Source organism: Oryx dammah, unplaced genomic scaffold, assembly GCF_014754425.2.
Source record: "Oryx dammah isolate SB20612 unplaced genomic scaffold, SCBI_Odam_1.1 HiC_scaffold_19, whole genome shotgun sequence".
Classification (NCBI taxonomy): Eukaryota; Metazoa; Chordata; class Mammalia; order Artiodactyla; family Bovidae; genus Oryx; species Oryx dammah.
The window spans coordinates 43,377,671-43,397,602 of NW_024070203.1; the positions used below are offsets into that span (position 1 = coordinate 43,377,671).

Consider the following 19,932-nt stretch of genomic DNA (forward strand, 5'->3'; position numbering starts at 1 on the left):
AAAGAAATCAAAGATGACACATACAGATGGAGAGGGAGACCATGTTCTTGAATTGGAGGAATCAATATTGTGAAAATGACTATACAACCCAAAGCTATCTATAGATTCAATGCAATTCCTATCAAATTAACAACGACATTTTTCACAGAATTAGAACAAAAAATTTTACATTTTGTATGGAAACACAAGAGATTCTCAATATTGAAAACAATCTTGAAAAAGAAGAAGAGAGCTAGAGGAATCAGGTTCCCTGCCTCATACTATACTACTAAAGTAATCAAAACAATATGATACTGGCACAAAAACAGGAATATAGATCAATGGAAAAAGACTGAAACTCCAGAGATAACCCATGCACCTGTGGCCACCTAATCAGTGACAAAGTAGGCAAGAATATACAATGGAGAAACGACAGTCTCTTCAATAAGTGGTGCTGGGAAAACTGGTCAACCACTTGTAAAAGAATGAAAATAGAATATTCCCTAACACCATATACAAAAATAAAATCAAAATGGATTAAAGACCTACCTGTAAAGCTGGATACTATACAATTCTTAGAGGAAAACATAGGCAGAATACTTTGACATAAATTGCAGTAAGATCTTTTCTGATCCACCTCCTAGAATAATGTTTAAACAAAAACAAATAGGACCTAATTAAATTTAAAAGCTTTTGCACAGCAAAGGAAACCTTAAACAAAAAGACAACCAACATTGCAAATGAAGAGATGGACAAGGGTTTGTTCTCCAAAATATATAAACAGCTCATGCAGCTCAATATTAAAAAACAAACAAACCCAATCAAAACATGGGTTTAAGATCTAAATAGACATTTCTTCAAAGATAATATACAGACAGCCAAAAAGCACATTAAAAGATGCTCAACATCACTAATTATCAGAGAAATGCACATCAAAACTAGAACAAGGTATCACTTCACATCAGTCAGAACGGTCATCATCAAAAAAGGGAACCCTCCTACATTGGTGGGAATGTAAATTTGTACAGCCACTATGAAGAACAGTATGGAGGTTCCTTAAAAAACTAAATAGAGCTATAATATGATACAGCCATCCCACTCCAGGGCATATATCCAGAGAAAATCATAATTCAAAAAGATATATGCACCCCAGTGTTCATGGCAGCACTATTTACAATAGCCAAGACATGGAAGCAACTTAAATGTCCATCAAGAGAGGAACAGATAAAAAAGACATGGTACATATACACAGTGGAATATTACTTGGCCATTAAAAAAGAATGAAATAATAACATTTTCAGAAACATAGATGGACCAGAGATTGTCATACTGAGTGAAGTCAGTCAGAGAAAAACAAATATCATATGATATCACTTTAACATGCAGAATCTAAAAGAATGGTACAAATGAACCTTACAAAACAGAAAGAGGCACAGATATAGAAAACAAATTTATGATTACAGTGCGTGGAGGAAAGGAGAGGGATAAATTGGGATTGACATATACACACTATATGATAAATATAACTAATAAGGATCTACTGTAGAGCATAGAGAACTCTACTCAATATTCTGCAATGACCTATACAGGAAAAGAATCTTAAAAAGTGGATACATGTATAACTGATTCACTTTGCTCTACAGAAATCAACACAAGATTGCAAATAAAAGACGGTTCAAGAAAAAAATGTTAAATCACAAAGACGAATAAATCTGTACATCTCTCTTCACAACATGCATCACTATTTTCTAACAATTTTTTAGAAGTAGAATTTAAGATAAAAGGAATGAGAGGAGTGGAGATGAAGGAGATAGGAGGAGAGGAAAAAAGAAACAGGGAAAATAAAGAGGTGGAGTAAGACCAATTTAAAAAAATAAAAAATATATTTCACTTTATAAAACAGTATATCTGAATTTATTAGCAGAGCTGCTATTCTATCATTTTCAGCACATTTCTATTATTTAGCACATTTCTATTATTTCACCCTATTTACCTAGGGTGAAACTTGTAATCTTAACTAAACACTTATAATTGCTTCTTTGAAAGCTTATTATCTCTGCCTAGAAATTCATAGGATATTTTTTTTATTCTCTTTAATTTTAAATAATACTGCTAGACTGAAACTTGTAAGAGTCCCTTTACACTGAATTTTCTTCTTCCTGGGATATGGCAGTTTTCATACATAGGTGTTTCTTGGTGAAGTTTTCTTTACTATGTCTTTGATTATTCTTCTGTTTGTAATTTCCAATTTTTAATTTTCTTGTTCTGTGTTTAGGAAACTATTCACGTGGAACAGTTTAGGTTTCTGTCCTCCACACCTGTGCTCTTTTCTCTCATTCTTTTAGTTTCATTCATTCCTCCTGGGTCTAGTAAGACTACTATCAATATGGTTTTCCACAACATAGTAAATTTTCCTCCATTTCTACAAGTTAGTGGTCATTTGGAAGGTCACATCAAAGGTTGCTAACCAGATGTCAGATTACCCACTGATTCTCTTTAAATTGTTTCAACAGCTTTAAAATATGTCTTTATGAATCAAGAATGTTTTCATACATCAATGCTGACAAGAGACTCTGAAGGTTTGAGAAGGAGAAAAGAGAATCAGGTAGGAAACGAACATAAAAGGAATGGTTCCCATAAAACGAACTGAAATACTGTGATTTTATTTTTAATGAAAAGTTTAGGATAAAAACTAATTTTTAAAAAAAATGGAAAAACTGAGGAAAAGCAAACATTCTTGACATTTAATTTCCAAACTCAAAGATTTTTGGTTTTTTAATCCATCTTCTGGAAAGCCAAATTATTAACAGTGACTATCCTAGACAAAATATTTGGGGACATTAACTTACTGAATCAACAAAATATACATTAAGAAGCTTTGGTCAAGCAAACCAGTGAGAGATAACTTCAAGACACAGAACAGCAGGAGGCATACATAAATGGCAAAAATCAAAGCTCCTTATTTGTTATAAATGAACAACTATACAACCTTAAGAAATGTTAAAAATAAAAAACTTCAATAAGACCAAATTAAAAGAAACCAAGTGTAGAAGCATTTAAAAAAGATATTCAATTTGACATAAAATCTGAAACTGTTCAGAAAATATTCATAAATGTAATTTTAACTTAGTAATAAAACAGAAAAAGACTAATCTTTCCTAAAGACATTTTTCATTCAAAACAAGAAAAAACAAACAAAAAGAATTATAAGGTTTATGATTTGAATGCCAAACTTTATTATAAGGAACCAGATTGCAGCATTATTGATCACCTAATCAAGTGTGCTTTTTGAAATGTACAAGAAAGTTTAAAAAACTGAAAATCTTTGCTTTGACTATTTCAAAAGGAAAACAACTCAATGAAGATACGACCACATAAAAAAGCTTTGGTTCTGGCATGTTCATTGACTTTGTAAGGAAGCATATGCTGCACACTGGGGCGTCCCAGGCGGCAGGTACAGTGGTAAAGATCTGCCTGCCAATGTAGGGGATGCAAGAGACGCAGGTCTGATCCCTGAGGTGGGAAGATTCCCTGGAGGAGGAAATGGCAACCCACTCCAGTACTCCTGCCAAGCAAGCTCGTGTGTGTGTGTGTGTGTGTGTGTTGCTAGACATTACTAACAAAAGTACCTTTCTTTTTAATCTGCCATTCAAGACTTCCCCAAAAGTCATAAAAATGAGACCTGAGTTGGGAACAGAGAATAAAATACTTTTTCACTTCATATATCCAAACACAAAGATTCATCACTGCATTCAGGAAAAAAGAACATTCTGATAATGTAAGTTTACCTTCTGTCCATGTCTCTCCTGGCAAAATAATCTGCAGACACAGTATTTACTATAAAACTTCTGTTCTCTAATCATTATAAAATACCCACTGTGGGAAAAGAAAATTTTAAAAATACCCATTTTGGAACTGGTATATGCTTTAAAAGCTTAATTATTAACAAGTGCTAACTTAATTATCAACTGGTATCAAACATATTACATCTTATTTCTGTTCTATTAATAGGCTGGTGCAAAAGTAATTGTGGTTTTGGACCATGAATTTCAAATCATTATAACTCATTAAAACTAGGCTCAAACACATCTTTATCAATCAAATTAGGAACAATTACAATCAACACATTTTTGCCAATGAGAAATAAGTTTATTTCTGTAGCATGAAAATATGTGCTTTAGGATTTGATGAACTCTTGGAAAACTTTTCCTGCATCCTGCCGGTTATAGAAGCATTTTCTCTGCAAAAAGTTGTTGAGATGCTTGAAGAAGTGGCAGTCAGTTGGCAAGAGGTCAGGTGAATACGGCACATGAGGCAAAACTTCACAGTCCAGTTCAATCAACTTTTGAAGCACTGGATGTGCAAGGTGCAAGGTGCAAGGTGCAGTAGGGCATTGTCGTGGAGAATTAGGCCCATTCTGCTGACCAATGCCGGCTCCTAAATCACTGCAGTTTTTGGTGCAGCTCATCAATTTGCTGAGCATGCTTCTCAGATGTAATGGTTTCGCCGGGATTCAGAAAGCTGTAGTGGATCAGACAAGCAGCAGACCACCAAAGTGACCACGACTTTTTTTTGGGTGCAAGTTTGGCTTTGGGAAGTGCTTTGGAGTGTCTTCTCAGACCAACCGGCGAAAACCGGTTGAAAATCCACTGTGAAAATCCACTTTTCAGTGAACGTCACAATCGTATTGAGAAATGGTTTATTGTTGTTGCATAGGATAAGAGAAGACAACACTTCAAACTGATAATTTTTTTGATTTGCAGTCAGCTAATGAGGTACCCACTCATCAAGCTTTTTCACCTTTTCAGTTTTCTTCAAATGCCAAACAACTATAGAATGGGCAACCTTGAGTTCTTTGGCAACTTTTCATGTAGCCATTAAGAGGATCAGCTTTGATGATGACTCTCAATTGGTCGTTGTCAACTTCTGATGGCCAGGCATTGTGCTCCTCATCTTCAAGGCTCTCATCTCCTTTGCAAAACATCTTGAACCACCACTGCACTGTATGTTTGTTAGCAGTTACTGGGCCAATGCACTGTTGATGTTTTGAGTTGTCTCCACTGCTTTACTACCCATTTTGAACTCAAGTAAGAAAATCGCTTGAATTTGCTTTTTGCTTTTTGTCTAGCATCATTTCCATAGTTTAAAATAAATAAACATCAAGTAATAAGTCATTAGCAAAAAAAAAAAACAAAGCGAGAAATGCACATTAAAATGATGTATAACATAACCACATTTAAGAATGCATTCCAATATCAAACGGCAAATTTCAACAATGCAAAAACGTAATAACATTTGCACCAACCTAATACTAGACGATGCATGTTTCCATCTCCATTTCTAAAGATACTAACAAGCACATTAGAAATCACAATTAAGCTTTTGCTTAGCACTGCATTAAATACATTCTCAATTATTATGTAAGAATTAACACTTCAGAGACTAGAAGCATGAGGACCCAATAAAATAGATGAAACAAAATAACCAACTTATTCCCAAGTGTAATAATACTTTTTATCTGATACACAAGAATAAGGTAAGAAATGCTGATTAAGTATTATGTTAATAAGTCACTAAGAGAATATAAAGACAATATTAAAGAATAAAGAAAATCCTAAAATTATTTGGGAAAGAAAATCAAACGTTATAAAAAAGTTAAGGGGCAATGAGGACTAGTCAATCATATTTGATACAATTTAAGCACTAAACAGAAATACTGGAATAAGATGTGATAAAATGCTTTTCTAACTTAGTAATTGCTTTTCAATACCTGATTATCAATTCTGAGACAAGGTGAACTTATTAAATATAAAACTCATTATACCTTAATAAATATCAAGGAAAAAAGTATGAAAAAAATTAGTAAAATTTATAGAAAACAAAATTATACTTATCCTAACTATAAAAAGGCAGTTTTCATGTCTTTAATTCCTACTTTTAGGACAAAAAAGAAAAAGTGCAAAGAAACAATGAAAAGGAACGCTTACAGTAAAAATGGATCAAAATCAATAATCTAAAGAGGATGAATACCCTGACTTATTTTCCTCATACTGTGCTGTATGTACATTATACCCAGCACAACTATATTTATGATAACTTTGCCTAAAGAACGAGAACCATAAGTGACCACACTCTAATAACCCAGTGAGTTCCATCTTAATGTTTAGATAATTCTGCATACCTAACAAAATGCTCAAAGAATTTTTGCAGGGATTAATAAAAGAAAAATCTGTGAAGCAAATTTTATATGTAAATACTCACAAAGTCAAAAACATTTAAATAAACAACATCTTATTAAAATGCCAGGTAGGAAGACACAGATACAGCATATGAAATAATGAGACTATACAACCAAAAATTATGACAATTACACAAAAATTACATTTGTATACTTATAAAAGAAGCCACTGAGATATACAACCAGTTATTTTTAGGTTAAGTCTTATTTGTAATTTCCCATAAGATGACATTTTAATAAGATCTTGTTTTCATTTCAATTCTTAAAATGACCTGAAATGCTATGAACATTAAGAAAGAAAGCACAAGAGAGTAGTGTATTTGTACAGGGTTAGGACTACAGAAACAATGACAGCTAGCCTGGCCAGAGTCCTTGGGAGTCAGAGCCCAGCTGAATTTTTCAAAGAGCTCAAATAAAAATCTTACTTTAAAATTTTGGTAAAAACCTTCAAAAGACACAGAAAAATGCCCAAGAATCTGTCTGACTTTCTAGGTAGAACATACAATAAAATGATTTTTTGCATGATGGACTCAGGGACACCATTATGAACACACAGTACATAAACATCCTCAAGACTCACTGAAATGTACAGGGCAATATTTTCTTCTGTTGCTGTTGGTTGACTGTTTCTCTCTCTTTTATGTATTTTGTTCTTATCTTTTCTTAGCATGCCTTTCTTTCTGTGATTGCTCTCTTATCTCATTTTTTAATTTGTTACTTGTAAACAGTTCTGTGACTGAGGGTGCAGTTCAGGACGGCCACATTAAGCCAAAAGGCACACACATTCCAACTGTACTAAACACAGCTCTAAACCTCAGTTTCTTCCTTTGCAAAACGCAGAGAATAATAGCACCAGAGCGCACAGGATTGTTCTGACAACTAACTGAGATATAGCTAATGAAGTACTTAATTACATTTGTATACTTATAAAAGATTATAAGTACAATTAAGTACTTAATTGGCAAAGAACTTGGACTACAGTAAACATTCAATAAATGTTAGTTATTTCTTTTCCTCCTATTACCACCTCAAGTTAAATAGCTCAACTTTTGGAAGAATTTATCTGTTCATGTGTATGTGTACAAAGTCTGGGGAAAAAAATGCCTCAAAAAGCTAACACTGTTTCAATGAAATTACTTCATATTAACTAGGATGGCTAAAATCAAAAACAGAAAATAAAAAATATTGACTGGCAAGGCTGTATGAGAAACCCAAACGATGCAGTTACTCTGGAAAACAACTTAGTTTCTTTAAAAGTTAAACAAAGTTTAAATCATATGACTCAGCAATTCCACTTCTAGGTATTTATCAGAAATAAAATATTAGACCTGAATAAAGATTTACACTTGAATATTCATAGCAGCATTGTATGTCCAACCCAAATGCTTATCAACTGTGTGAAGACAAGCAAAAAAATAAGGCACATCCACATTATGGAATACTATTCAGCAAAAAAAAAAATATATTGATAAATGCTACAACAAGAATGAACTTCAAAAACATTATGCTGAGTGAAGTCAGGCATGAAAGACCACATATGTATAACACAGAGATTTCCAGAAAAGGCAAAGACATGGATTAGTGGATGTCTGCAAACTGGGATTAACTGTAAACGGGCACGAGGGCCCTTACCGGGGTGATGGAAATGTTCTAAAACTGGATTATGGTGATGGGTGCACACTTCAGTGAAATTTAGTAAAAAATATATTTTAAATGGGCATATTTTATAGACTGTAAATTGTGACTTCAATAAAACTTTTTATAAAGGTAACAAGAGTTACCTCTATTGTGATAGGTGATTTTTTTACCCCTAGTTCTACTTTTGAAAATGGTTTGAAGAAAAGGATTTATTTTTTTTAAAAAGTAAACTGTCAAATTTATTGGACTTGCATCTAATTAAAAGTAAACTGAGTAAAGGCACAAGGACTCACTCTCCTATGAAAACAGTCCTTGGTTTTCATGATACTACTTTGCTTGCTTGCATTTTTACTGATTAATTTCTTAGCAAGGTGTGGACAGATGAGGGTTATTAAACAGCTGATTAGTGAATTCTTATCAAAAGTAGAACATAAAACTTTTAATTAAACACTTGGGCCCAGGACTCTCTTATTAAAAGAAGTTTCTTAAGACTCATGAACATTAAAGCCTGAGAATAATTCCTTTCTAAATTTATGAAAGAGACCAAAGACAGTATTTTATTATTTATACATATTTGATCTTCTGAACTTACATGCAGATTTTCTTTAATAAACACTACATGATCCAAGGCTGGCTGAATCCAAGGATGCGGAGTCATGGATAGGGAGGGCTGACTGTAAAGTTACACTTGGATTTTCAACTGCTTGGAGGGAGAGTGCCCTAACCCCCATGTTGTTCAAGTACACTCTGCACTCTAAAAAGAGAAGCTCAAACAAATCAAAGTGGGTCTAAAGTCAGGATAAAGACAACTGTTATTAGTTTCCTAGGGCTGACTCAACAAACTACCACAAACGTGGCTTAAAACATTAGAAATTCGTTTTCTCTCAGTTCTGGAGGCCAGAAGTCTGAACTGAAGGTGTTAGCAGAGCCATTCCACCAATGAAAAGCTCCAGGAAGAATCCTTCCTTGCCTGTCTCAACCTGGTGACACCCGGCATCTCTTGGCTTCCAGCAACATAACCTCGATCTCTGCCTGCCTCCATTTCCACATGCCTCTCTTCCTCTGTGTGTCTCTGTGCTTCTCCCTCTACATAGGACACCAGTCACTGGACTTAGGACCTACCCTTAAATCCAAGATGATTTCATCTCAAGATCTTTAACTGATTACATCTGCCAAGTTCCTATCCCTGAAAAGGGACCAGATCAATTGTTTACTGTAATTGAAACAATGTGAAAGATGTGCTCTCTTAGGAAAAAACCTCAGAGAAAAAACTGACAAGTCAAATCTGAAATTGTTTTGTGCCTTCTCACTAGACTATGTTCTATCATTTTAAGTGTGCCTTTTTCTCAGTAGAAAATATCCTATTACATCAGCAGGAAATTCTATCATTAAAAAATTCTAAAATACACAAAGAGTTGAATAAAATGTTTTACTAATATGTTTTCTCTCCTGGTGTTCCCCATCATAGTGAACGTCTTCTCCAATAACCTGGAAGCTCTGGCTCTGTTTGTTGTCAGGCAACCAACCCATCAGCAAATCCTGTCAACTCCAAAGTATATTCCAGGACTTCCCTGGTGACAGTGGATAAGAATCCGCCTACCAATGCAGACGGTTTGATCTCTGGTCTAGGAAGAGCCCATGTTTTGTAACTAAAACCAGAACCAGTCAAATCAATAAATATTAAAACAACAACAACAACGAAAAAAAGAACTGAGGCTTTGACCCTGTGCCCCACGGGGAAAAAACACATATTTCAAATGCAACCAATTCCCATTCCCTCCACCACCATCAGCCTAAATCACTATCACCTCTGGCCAAAGTGAGCCTTTTAACATGTAAACCTGCTTTGTCACCCCCTGTAAAACTCTCCAGGGACTTAGAGCACAGATGTAATCAAAGCCAAAGCTGCTCTCCTCTCCTCCTCCCTCCTCTCTCTAGCCACACAAGCTTCCTTTCATCCTGGAAGGTACGAAGCACAACACCAGCATCACTGTTCCCTCTGCCTGTGAAACCCAGGCATTTGAGAAACTGGATCTATTACGTCTCTGCTGACATGTCACCTCCTGAAAAGGCCTTTCCTGACAGCCCTACCTATACTTGCCCCCCGGTCATTCTCCCTTTACCTTTCTGAACTGTTTCCTCAGATAATAACAATTATCAATTTGATAATACATCAGTTTTTTACTCTCCGCCTCAACTAGAAAATACGTTCCATGAAAGCATATTTGGCTCACTGCTCTATGCCCAGCGCTGAAACACTACCTGGCCCATCCTAGTTCAACCAAGTATCTGAATGAAGAATGTACTTAACTTGGAATGGCAACAATAATTTGTTCATGTGTTTCCCCCTTTCAGATATTCCCTCATCCAATCTGTGATGAATATTATGACAAATATTTCCCCAAATTATTTCCCATTCACAATACATTTTTACTCTGGTTTGAAACAATAATTACCGACAGAAGCTTCTCTACGAGTTAAACACTAACACCAGAGACGAGCAGTTGCTTGCCATTAAGACAGGATAGGAAAGAAAGAGCTAGAAACCAAACGGCCCTCTGATCCTGATACCACTCTGTCCAACTACATACACTTCATTTCTTCACATACTATCAACAAAACTCCTGCTTTCCAAAAACATAAGAATGGTTCCCTCAGTAGTTAGGGCCATTCTATCTGCATTTGTTTTTTTTCCCTTGAACAGTGTCCCAAAGTAAATTTCAAGGAACAATGTTTCCAAGGGGTGTTAACAGATACTGAAAAGGGTCAAATTTAGGGAAAACTTCATTAAGCAAAACTGAGCCGTTTTTTTTGTTTTCATAGAGGACTCTTCAGAATTTTAACTATGTTAATGTGCAGTATAAATCTCCACCATGGAAAGAGTATATACACTGTAACCCAAACTTATTTTTTTCCACTCAAACCTAATATACTCTTTCAGTCACTTCATTCATCACGCCCTTCTTTCCTAGCTACCTCAAAAATTCTGGCAGCCTGACTTACTGAAAACACCTTTTATTTTAGATATCAAGGAAGGTTTAAAAAGAGACTTGCTAATGATTTTAAATTATAATTAAGATAATTCACTGTCTGCAGGGTATTATTTGAGACAAAGTCATTTTCTGGTAAATAGTTAAGAGTGACAAAAATTAATAAAATTACCAGAAGTAGCATAAAACTGAAATCAGATGCACTCAAATAATCCTGCCCCCGCCAACTCATACTTCTTTTTTAGAATGCCACTAACCAAAACAAGGGCGAGACTGGAGGTGCAGAACGAAGCAAATTTTGTTAAGTTTTTAGCCTAAATATGATATTGATATCTACATTTCTGGAAAAGACTATAAGCTTAGATAACAAACTCATAAAAAAAAAATCAGCAGGGTCACTTTAGAACATGATGAGCACAGATTCACACCCCGTATGATGCAAAAATTACTTTCCTAGCAATCCCTCTCTTTTGCCATCATTCCCCAGTATCTCTGCAGGGACCCCAACCTTAATGCTGCCTCTGCAGGCCTCCCTTGCCTCTAAAACCTTCTTCTGGTCACCTCTTTCACTTCTATTCTCTATCAGTGCCAGCTTCCAACCTTGAACTCACTCACCCTAACATTTGCAGGATATCTTCACAGATACTCGATGTTAGAGGCAAAAGCTGAACTAGTCATAGCCCTAACATCAAAGAAACTCTTGAAACTTAGAGGCCTGGCTGGAATATGGCCCAACTGCACCCTCCCCTCCCTATAAGACAAACAATGCTACCTTCAAGCCCAATCCCTCAACAATCCTAAATTCTTTAAAACTAAAAATAGTTCAGCTGTTGTCTCATCTGCCAGCAGATGGCCAGACTATTTTTAATTCAGGATTCTAGAGAGCAGGAATGGATCAAGCTAAGCTAGGGCAGCCTGGAGGCCCTGACTCTGCAAAGTTCAGTGGCTGCTGCAGAAAGCTGGTGTGGGGCAGGTACCAAGAGAGGGCAACCTGGAGCTGTTCCTGGGCCTGTGGGCTTCACACTGATGGCAACAACGTAGGTAGGAGGGATTTTGGTGTTTTGGTTTTTTTAAATCACTTTACTTCAAAATAAAGTCAAGGTGAGAAGGGTTTTGTTTCTTCTTTTTTTTTTAACCACTTTACTTCAAAATAAAGTCTGAAATGTAAGATAATTTTACAAAACTTTCCAATAATCTGCTTTAAAGTTTTCATTATCTTTCTTTACATGAAAATAAAAACTCCTTTCTGTGGTGTTTTTGAGATTGGGTTTTGTTTTAATAAAGTAAAATCTCCTCTTATCTAGGTAAGGTTTCCAAAAAGCTATATTGTGACCAAAGAAAAAAGAAAAAAATACAGTATTCTTAAGAACATGAGATGAACTGTAATTTCATGAGTATAATTTACAGAAAATCAATTTATTATAGGTCATCTTATTAAAAGGTAACTGAATTTTGAATACTAGTGCTCTGAAATCTACTCACACACCACTAACATGATTTTAAAACACAAAAGGATTAGATGTATTTTCTTGTTCCCTTTAGCTATATGGTAGGTGCTCAGTAAAAATGGGGTGGGGTGGGGTGGGGTGGGGGGAACACACACAGAATAAATGAAGGCAGGTGTATTTAGGTGGGTTATTTACAAAGTCTATTTAGAAGAGTTCAAGCAACACCCACCTCTCTACCACTACCAGTCAACTCCTACCCACTCACAACCCAGAGATAAGGAATGACCAAACCAGGCCATTCCAGTTTACTTTCCCATCCAGCTTGCTAGCCATACAGATTATCAAGAAACCAAAGGTGGCCTGACCCAGGTCTCAATAGAGAAGTGGAAGAGGGAGGTCTATGACAGTTTCCAGGGATGCATTTGGGGATACTATCTACTACAGGACATTATACTTTCTGCAAAGATAAGTGTCATCATCCCTATTAAATTATGTTTGGGCGGTAATGTACATGGATGACTAAAAGGGAAGAAACAAAGGTCATCAGGGATTAATTATCATGAGATTGCTCAATGAGATTTTGTAGGAGACTAAATGTAACTATGAAATACAAGGAAAAAGCCCTATATGTCTCAAGTAAAGACAGTACTCTGGGACATTCCTCACAAGCTTCTGCTAACTATGTGGAAGGGACAAACAAGTAAAAACTGGCAAAATCTGAAATAATCTTTGTAGAGCCAAGGCAGACACGAGCAAGTAGTCCCTCCCTCTCAAAACAGCAAGGACCAAGCCATTAAAGCCTCTAAAGATGCCAATCAAGAGTGACAGGAATACTCTCAATGTACAAGTTAACAAAACAATTGTGTTCACATTCGTGGCATATTACAGGGGAACCTAACATTACAACCATTATGCTCAATATCCTAACTGTACAGAGAAGGAAACTGAGGCCCAGAGACCTGACTATACTGCAATGTAACAGAACTGCAATTTAAAGCCAGGATCTGAGTCTCCTTCCAGTAAGCATTCCGTTTAGAACAGATACTTATATTAGCATTTTGGAGAGGGGGGGGAAATATATATATATATATATATGTATACACACATATAACACTCCATTTCCTTAGTCTAATACTCTAATACTTATAATTTAGTATATTAAAGGTATATTTTAACACAGAAAATCTGACCTCAAAATCTAAAACTTTAGTTTGAACTCTTAACTTCTTTAACCTACAAGTTATTAAAAAACCTACACATAACAATTTTTAAAAAAAATTCCCCAAATCACTCCTTCCCTCATCCTGCTTCAACTTAATTATGTCTTTTAAGACCCAGCTATAAATTCAATTTTTACCACTGTACAACATCCTCTCATAAATCTAGAATAGTCTTTTGCTAGCTACAAGAATAACAAAAGGTGAACTTCTGATCCATGAAGGGTTAAAAAATTTTTTTAATTCATTATACATAAAATTCAACAAAATTTAATGAAAACTTCTTCAGTAATACTTCTCACATCACTTTAGAGGATCCAAAAAGGAGATAAAAAACCGCTTATTACAGTAAGTTAAAAAGTCTTTTTATTTTAATACTTAAAAAGGCAAAGTTGCTTTTGAGCTATCTTGACCCTTTAGCATACATCCAAGTTATTCTGGATTTTTGCCCCTTTTAAGAATGCTTTTTTCCAAACCCACTTAACACGCTTCCTTTTTCATCAACTTAATCTAGTCTGTTTCCAGCGCTATAAACTAAAGCCAAGCATTAGGAATTCATCTTTGCGTTTAACGTCCTGGTCCTTCCTTAAAGGATTTCATTCCTGATGAATGCAAAAGATCCATCAGTGGTCCCCCTTAACAATTCCTCGCTGTAGGTATTGTTTGCATTTACCCTGCTATGGGCTTCACGACACTAGATCCCTTTCGTCTGAACTGTAAATCACAATTCAAGCTTGCGAGCAGCTGTCACGGTCCAGACATGTGGCTGGTGGGTGTCCTTGTCTTGTTCATTTCCCCCGTTCAAAGCCTCCCTTCCTTGTCACTAAAGCCAGCTTATCTAAAGGTCCTTTCCTTCCCCGCTTTTATCTCGCCACCCCCACCCCTTAACCTCAGGTCTTGTTCTTCCAGGTCAGCCCAGTCGGATACAACATTACTCTCCGTTTTTCCCGTGGCGGAGGCGCAGAGATGTCAGTACTGGCTGCACCTCTCGCAAACCCCTTCTCGACACTGTCAACAAGGGAACAACTTCAGCTTCTCGTCCCAAAGTACCACGCAAAACGAAAAGTTATTTGCAATTACGAGACGGAACCCTTCCCACGCCCCATCTTGACAAGTCAGCTCCACCTCAATTTTCTCAGCGAATAAACAGCAGCCCCTCTCCTGCCTCTTCACAAAGGGTGATGCCCCGGCCGCACCGCACGGCCCACCAACCAAACCTTCGCACATTCCCCAGGCGACCCCCGCCACCCCCGGGCCCGGCCGCGTTCCCCCGGCCCGGCTCACTGCCATTCCTCCTCCACCCTGCCCCTGCCCCGCACCGAGCCGAGTTACTGTCAACTCCTGCCACGCAGCCCCAGAGCTTCGCCTGGCCTCCCGGAGGTCAGTGGCGCCGGCCCGGGGGCGAGCCCCTCGCCTCCGGCGACCCCACCTCCCGCGCCGGCCTCCCTCCCCCCGCCCCGCACCCTCCCCACCCCCATCCCTCGGGCCTCCTCCCCGCTCACCTAACGCCACCTCGCACGCTTTGCGCAGCTGGGAGTGATGCGCCTTCTTCACTTCCTTGTCGGCCAAAATCTTCTCCAGGGCCCGGGTCAGGAACATGTTCTTCGTCTTCTTCCCCTCATACATGGACGCAGAGAAGGAGGCGGCGGCTCGTCCGACCCGCGGATCCCAGCGGCTGGAGGGGAGGAGGACGACGACGGAGAGGAAGAGCCGAGAGAAAGGAGAGGGGGTGGCGGTGGGGAAGAGGAGGAGGCGTGGAGGGCAGCGGCGGGATCAGGAAGGGGCGGGGGAGCTGGGCCGGCTGCGGGGCGGGCGAGGGGCGCGCAGGTCGTAGCCGTCCCCCAAAGGGCCGCGCCCGTGGGACCTCTGCTTCTCCCGGCCCGGGGGTCGCTTCCCGGCCCCACCACCACCACCACCTTCCCCCTCACTCGCCCCTCCGCCCGGGAGACGGCGAGGGAGCCCAGCCCGGCGGCCGTCAGGCTGGGGGACCGAGGAACGAGGCGGCGGATCAGAGGCCCGGCGAGAGCAGGGCTGCCCTGGCTCCTGTGGGGACGAGCACCCGCCGCGGCCGCGGACTGGCCTCCATCACCGCCGACCTGCCCCGGCCGCCATGTTGGGAGGAAACGACGCGTCACGCAGCGGCCGAACGGCTGCAGAGGAGGAAGCGGCGGCGGCGGCGTTGGCTGCCCAGAGCTGCCGCGGAGCCGGGAGGCAGGGGGCGGAGGGCGGCGCGGGAGGAGCGGCTCGAGCCGCAGCGCTACGGCGGCCTGGCGGGGCCTCGCCTCCTCCCGCGTTCGCCTGCAGGGCGGCGCGGGGCGTGGCGGGCGTCCTGCGGCGCCGCGCTGGGCGCTTCGGGCTCCGATGACCCCCGGCGCCGCCGAAGCCGCGGAGCGGACGCGGCTCCGGGTTTCGCTGCGGACGCTTCGCCGACTTTCCAGAGTGCCCGTAGGTGGTCCAGAGTGCCCGTAGGTGGGCGCGCGCGCAGCCCCTTCTGCCCCGGGACTCGCGGAAACACCCTCAGGGCCCGAGCTCGACCGCACTCGTTCCACCTGCCGCGTGGCCCGTGCTCGGCGGCACTGTTTCCACCTGCAGCGCTCGACTCTTAAATTTAATTACCAGCTGCACGAAACTGCTAGATCCAAGACCGTGTCCCCCGACTACCTCAGGATTCTCCTGTGAAGAGTACAGCCGATCTGACGAGGATGCACGAATGTTTCATCACTTCTTCATCTCTGTAGGGTAAATCAGGAATCTCTAGGTTTGAGATTTCTTCTGAATTGAGACTAAAGTTAAGGAACAGATGAATGCCTCTGATTGACGAGGCCCTTTAGAGCTTTGTATTGTCTGTACCTCTAATACTAAGGTTCGGTCGAGGACATGAAAACCAGTTTCAGAATGGAAAAGCTTTAAGTACAAACATTACCGCAGACACACAGGTGACCGTGTGCCTACTTTGATACCAAAGGATTATTCAGATTTCCACAGTGTTTTCATTCAGAACAGAAAATAACAAGGAAAACCATTAAATGGGAAGAATTCGCTTACATGGTGATCTAGGTGCACATCTTTCTGAGTTCAAAGCTACTGTGTGGCTCTATCAATACTAGATCTCAAATTATTAGAATGTGTCTCTCACTGTTCTGATCAATTCGATTCCCGTGACTGTGCTGCTGCTGCTTGGTCGCTTCAGCCGTGTCCGACTCGGTGGGACCATACTGGAGGAGGTTGCCATGCCCTCCTCCAGGGGTCTTGACTGTGGACTTGTCCTAATGCAGCCAACTAAACTTAAAAGGAGAGGCTGTAATTTGGAGCAGGCTAAAAACCATGGGAGATGAAAATGGAAACCTTGAAGGTGATCCAGAATTAAAGTGAGCTGGTATTAATAGATTAGTTTTTTAAAACTTTCTTATCCTAAGAGACAAATCCATAAATTAATTAATTTCACCCCAATAGCTATTTCTTTCTTTTTTTTTAATAGCTGTTTCTGTATAGATTCCTGGAAGTTAGAGATTTGGTATACTAGATCAGACATAATACTGATTTCTGTCTTCACTCTCATAGGTAATAAGATTTGAGAACAAGCTCCATTTCTAATTTTTGTTTCTTTGTCATGCCAGTGTTGTACCAGGTATTGTTGACGGTGCTAGCTGATCACTGAATCTATTTACTCTTCATTACAGACATATACTGTGTTTTCTTGTCTCCCTTACAGTTAAGTGTAGCCATCCAGATTTGGGTTTCCCAGGTGGCACTAGTGGTAAAGAACCTGCCTGCCAATTCAGGAGACGATAAGAGATGGATTTGATCCCTGGGTCTGGAAGATCCCCTGGAAGAGGAAATGGCAACCCACTCCAGTATTCTTGTCTGGTGAATCCCATGGACAGGAGCCTGACCAGCTGCAGTCCCAGGGTTGCAATGAGTCAGACAGGACTGAAGCAACTTAGCATCCAGATTTAGCTCATTTAAAAAAAAAAAAATCTTCCACAGGCAGTCTTCCATGCTCTTTCCCTTCATTGGCCACATGCTAAAGACAGCAGAGCCACAAGTTACAAGGAGCCAAGGTCCCTGAAATTACAGCTTGATGGAGAGTCATCCAATATTTGTCTTGGACTTTACATGGGCAAAATAAAAGGGTATATTTAGCAGCTAGCCTTATCCTAATAAATGCACTTGACACTCATTAATGGATAATACAGAGCAAAAACGTCATCTATCCATTTCTATAAGCCTAGCATCTAGTGTAGTCACTGGCACAGAAAATGCATTTGGTAGAAACTTGAAACTTTGAATGAAAGACACTAGGTTAAGTCAAGATCACATGTGACTTAGGAGCTTGCAGTATATAGTAGGGAAAAAGATACTAAAGTAAATCATTAGTGAATATATAATTACAAATGTATGATTAAGGTGCAATGAGGAGATCTACTTTAGATTTGGGGTTCAGAGATGATTCCCTGAAGTAACATTTAACTGAGGCCTAAAGGAAGAGGAAAAATTAGTCAAACTAAGTCGGAAAGTCGGAAAAGAACATTCCTGGCAGTCTCTTGGGGTTGGGGAGAAGCTTGCAAGTTTCAGGAACCAAAATAAGGCAGCATGGCTGAAAGTTATCAAGGGGAAATGGTGCTAGTAAAGATAAAGAGGGAACTAGGTCATACAGGCATGTTAAGGGTTATGGACTTCATCATGTTAAGGGTTTAGGATTTCATCCCACTAGCAATGGAAATCTATTGAGTTAAGTTATTAGGTTGGCAATATAAAAGTAGTCCCTCTATCTGTAGAATGAATTGGAAGGGGATGAGATTGTATGTGGACAGAACAGTGAGGAGATGGTTACGACAGTGCCACATGGTTTAGGCTGGGGTCCTGGACTATCATGCAAAGCTTGGGAGACCACACCCTGCACAGAGCAAAATGGTGCTGGACTTGAGCCCCAGCATCTGCCACGAGGAAGGGGGCTCCTTTTTCTAAATAAATGTTAGCTCTACCAGTGCGTTGAGTGATGGCAGTGGCGATGGAGCAGAGTAGACAGATCTGAGTTGTACTTTGGTAGCAGAATGGACAGGATCTAGTAATGAATTGGAGGGAAGATAAGAGAAAGGAGAGATCACGATGAATGCCATGTTTCTGACCAGAGTCCACGGATGAGTAGAAATGCTGTTTATTGAGACGGCCTAGACTGGGATAAGAGCATGTCTGAGGGTGAGGGTACAATTTTTAGAAGAATCTATGCCTGTGAAACGTGACCTGACCATCAGAAGTAATGGCCTCCACCCTCCTTTCTCCCAGAGGACAATCCATCTTCCCCTCTGCTGAGTCTAGGATGTTGTCCAAACTGTGGTGAGGATAGGGGTGGGATGGGGTGGGTTATGGGGGGTTGGTGCACAGCCTTGGGAGTTGGACACCTGTTACCCAACTTGAAACTCAAGACATTAACTCTTACCTGTCTGGAGCAAAAAGTATGATACTAAAGCAGATGCCTTTTAAAGATAAGGGAAAGATAATATTTTTACTCTTTTATTTTCAATTATAGTGGAAGGGATGTCAGGCTCAGGCAATTTTTATGCTAAATTTGAGTATATTTCCCTGTACGTATGTTTCCTTTTTTTAAAATTAATGTTGCTGCTTGGTGCTTATCCAATCTATTTAAATAAGTTCAATTTCAGTATTTACTTATATTTGACTCATTGTTTTCCACACACTTAAATTCTACCAATTTCTATCCTTTAAATGTTAAAATATATTTTTCTTATACATGATTGCTTTACTGAGTCTATTTTTGCCTCTGTCTGCAATCTCACCTTCCTATCATTAATTACTACTCATCATTTTCTCTTTCATCTATAATTTTGTTGTATATTAGTTGCCTTGACTTTTCGGGTTCCAGATCATTAAATAATATCAAACAATGAAAGACTTTGACCCAGATCTTAGAGTCTTGGTTGATGTGCTTTATCATCCTTTTAAATATAGATGTAGCATGAAAATAAAATGTGAATAAAATTTTAATTAATGCTGAGTATATTTGATGTTAAAAGCCAAGACCGGTTAACATCCAAAAATAGCATCATATTCACTTGACTAAAAAGAAACTATGATGCCTCCAGTAGTCTCATGTGATCTCAAAACATTCTATAATCAGATCCTTCTCTGACCTTCCAACTAATGTCTCAATGGCAATGGCAATAATTATTAACATTTATATAGAGCTTATATATAGTATAGGCTTCCCTCATACCTTAGTTGCCTGCAATGCAGGAGACCCGGGTTCAATTCCTGCGTCAGGAAGATCCCCTGGAGAAGAAAATGGCCACCCACTTCAGTATTCTTGCCTGGAGAATCCCGTGGACAGAGGAGCCTGGTGGCTACAGTCCATGGGTTTGCAAGAGTCAGACACAACTTAGTGACCAAACCACCACATTATA

At 39.5% G+C, this 19,932-nt stretch overlaps 1 protein-coding gene across 2 annotated transcripts in view; it reads right to left on the reverse strand.

Moving 5' to 3' along the window:
• Nucleotides 1-15,692, reverse strand: part of ARFGEF1 (ADP ribosylation factor guanine nucleotide exchange factor 1) — a 132,296-nt gene extending 116,604 nt beyond the window's left edge. For both annotated transcript variants that reach the window (XR_005724600.1, XM_040261329.1), the window contains exon 1: nucleotides 15,013-15,692. Coding sequence is in view for 1 of the 2 variants with exons in the window: in XM_040261329.1 (XP_040117263.1) it covers nucleotides 15,013-15,136 (124 nt within the window). In the remaining variant the exon portion in view is untranslated. The remainder of the gene's footprint in view (nucleotides 1-15,012) is intronic.
• Nucleotides 15,693-19,932: the final 4,240 nt, after the last annotated feature.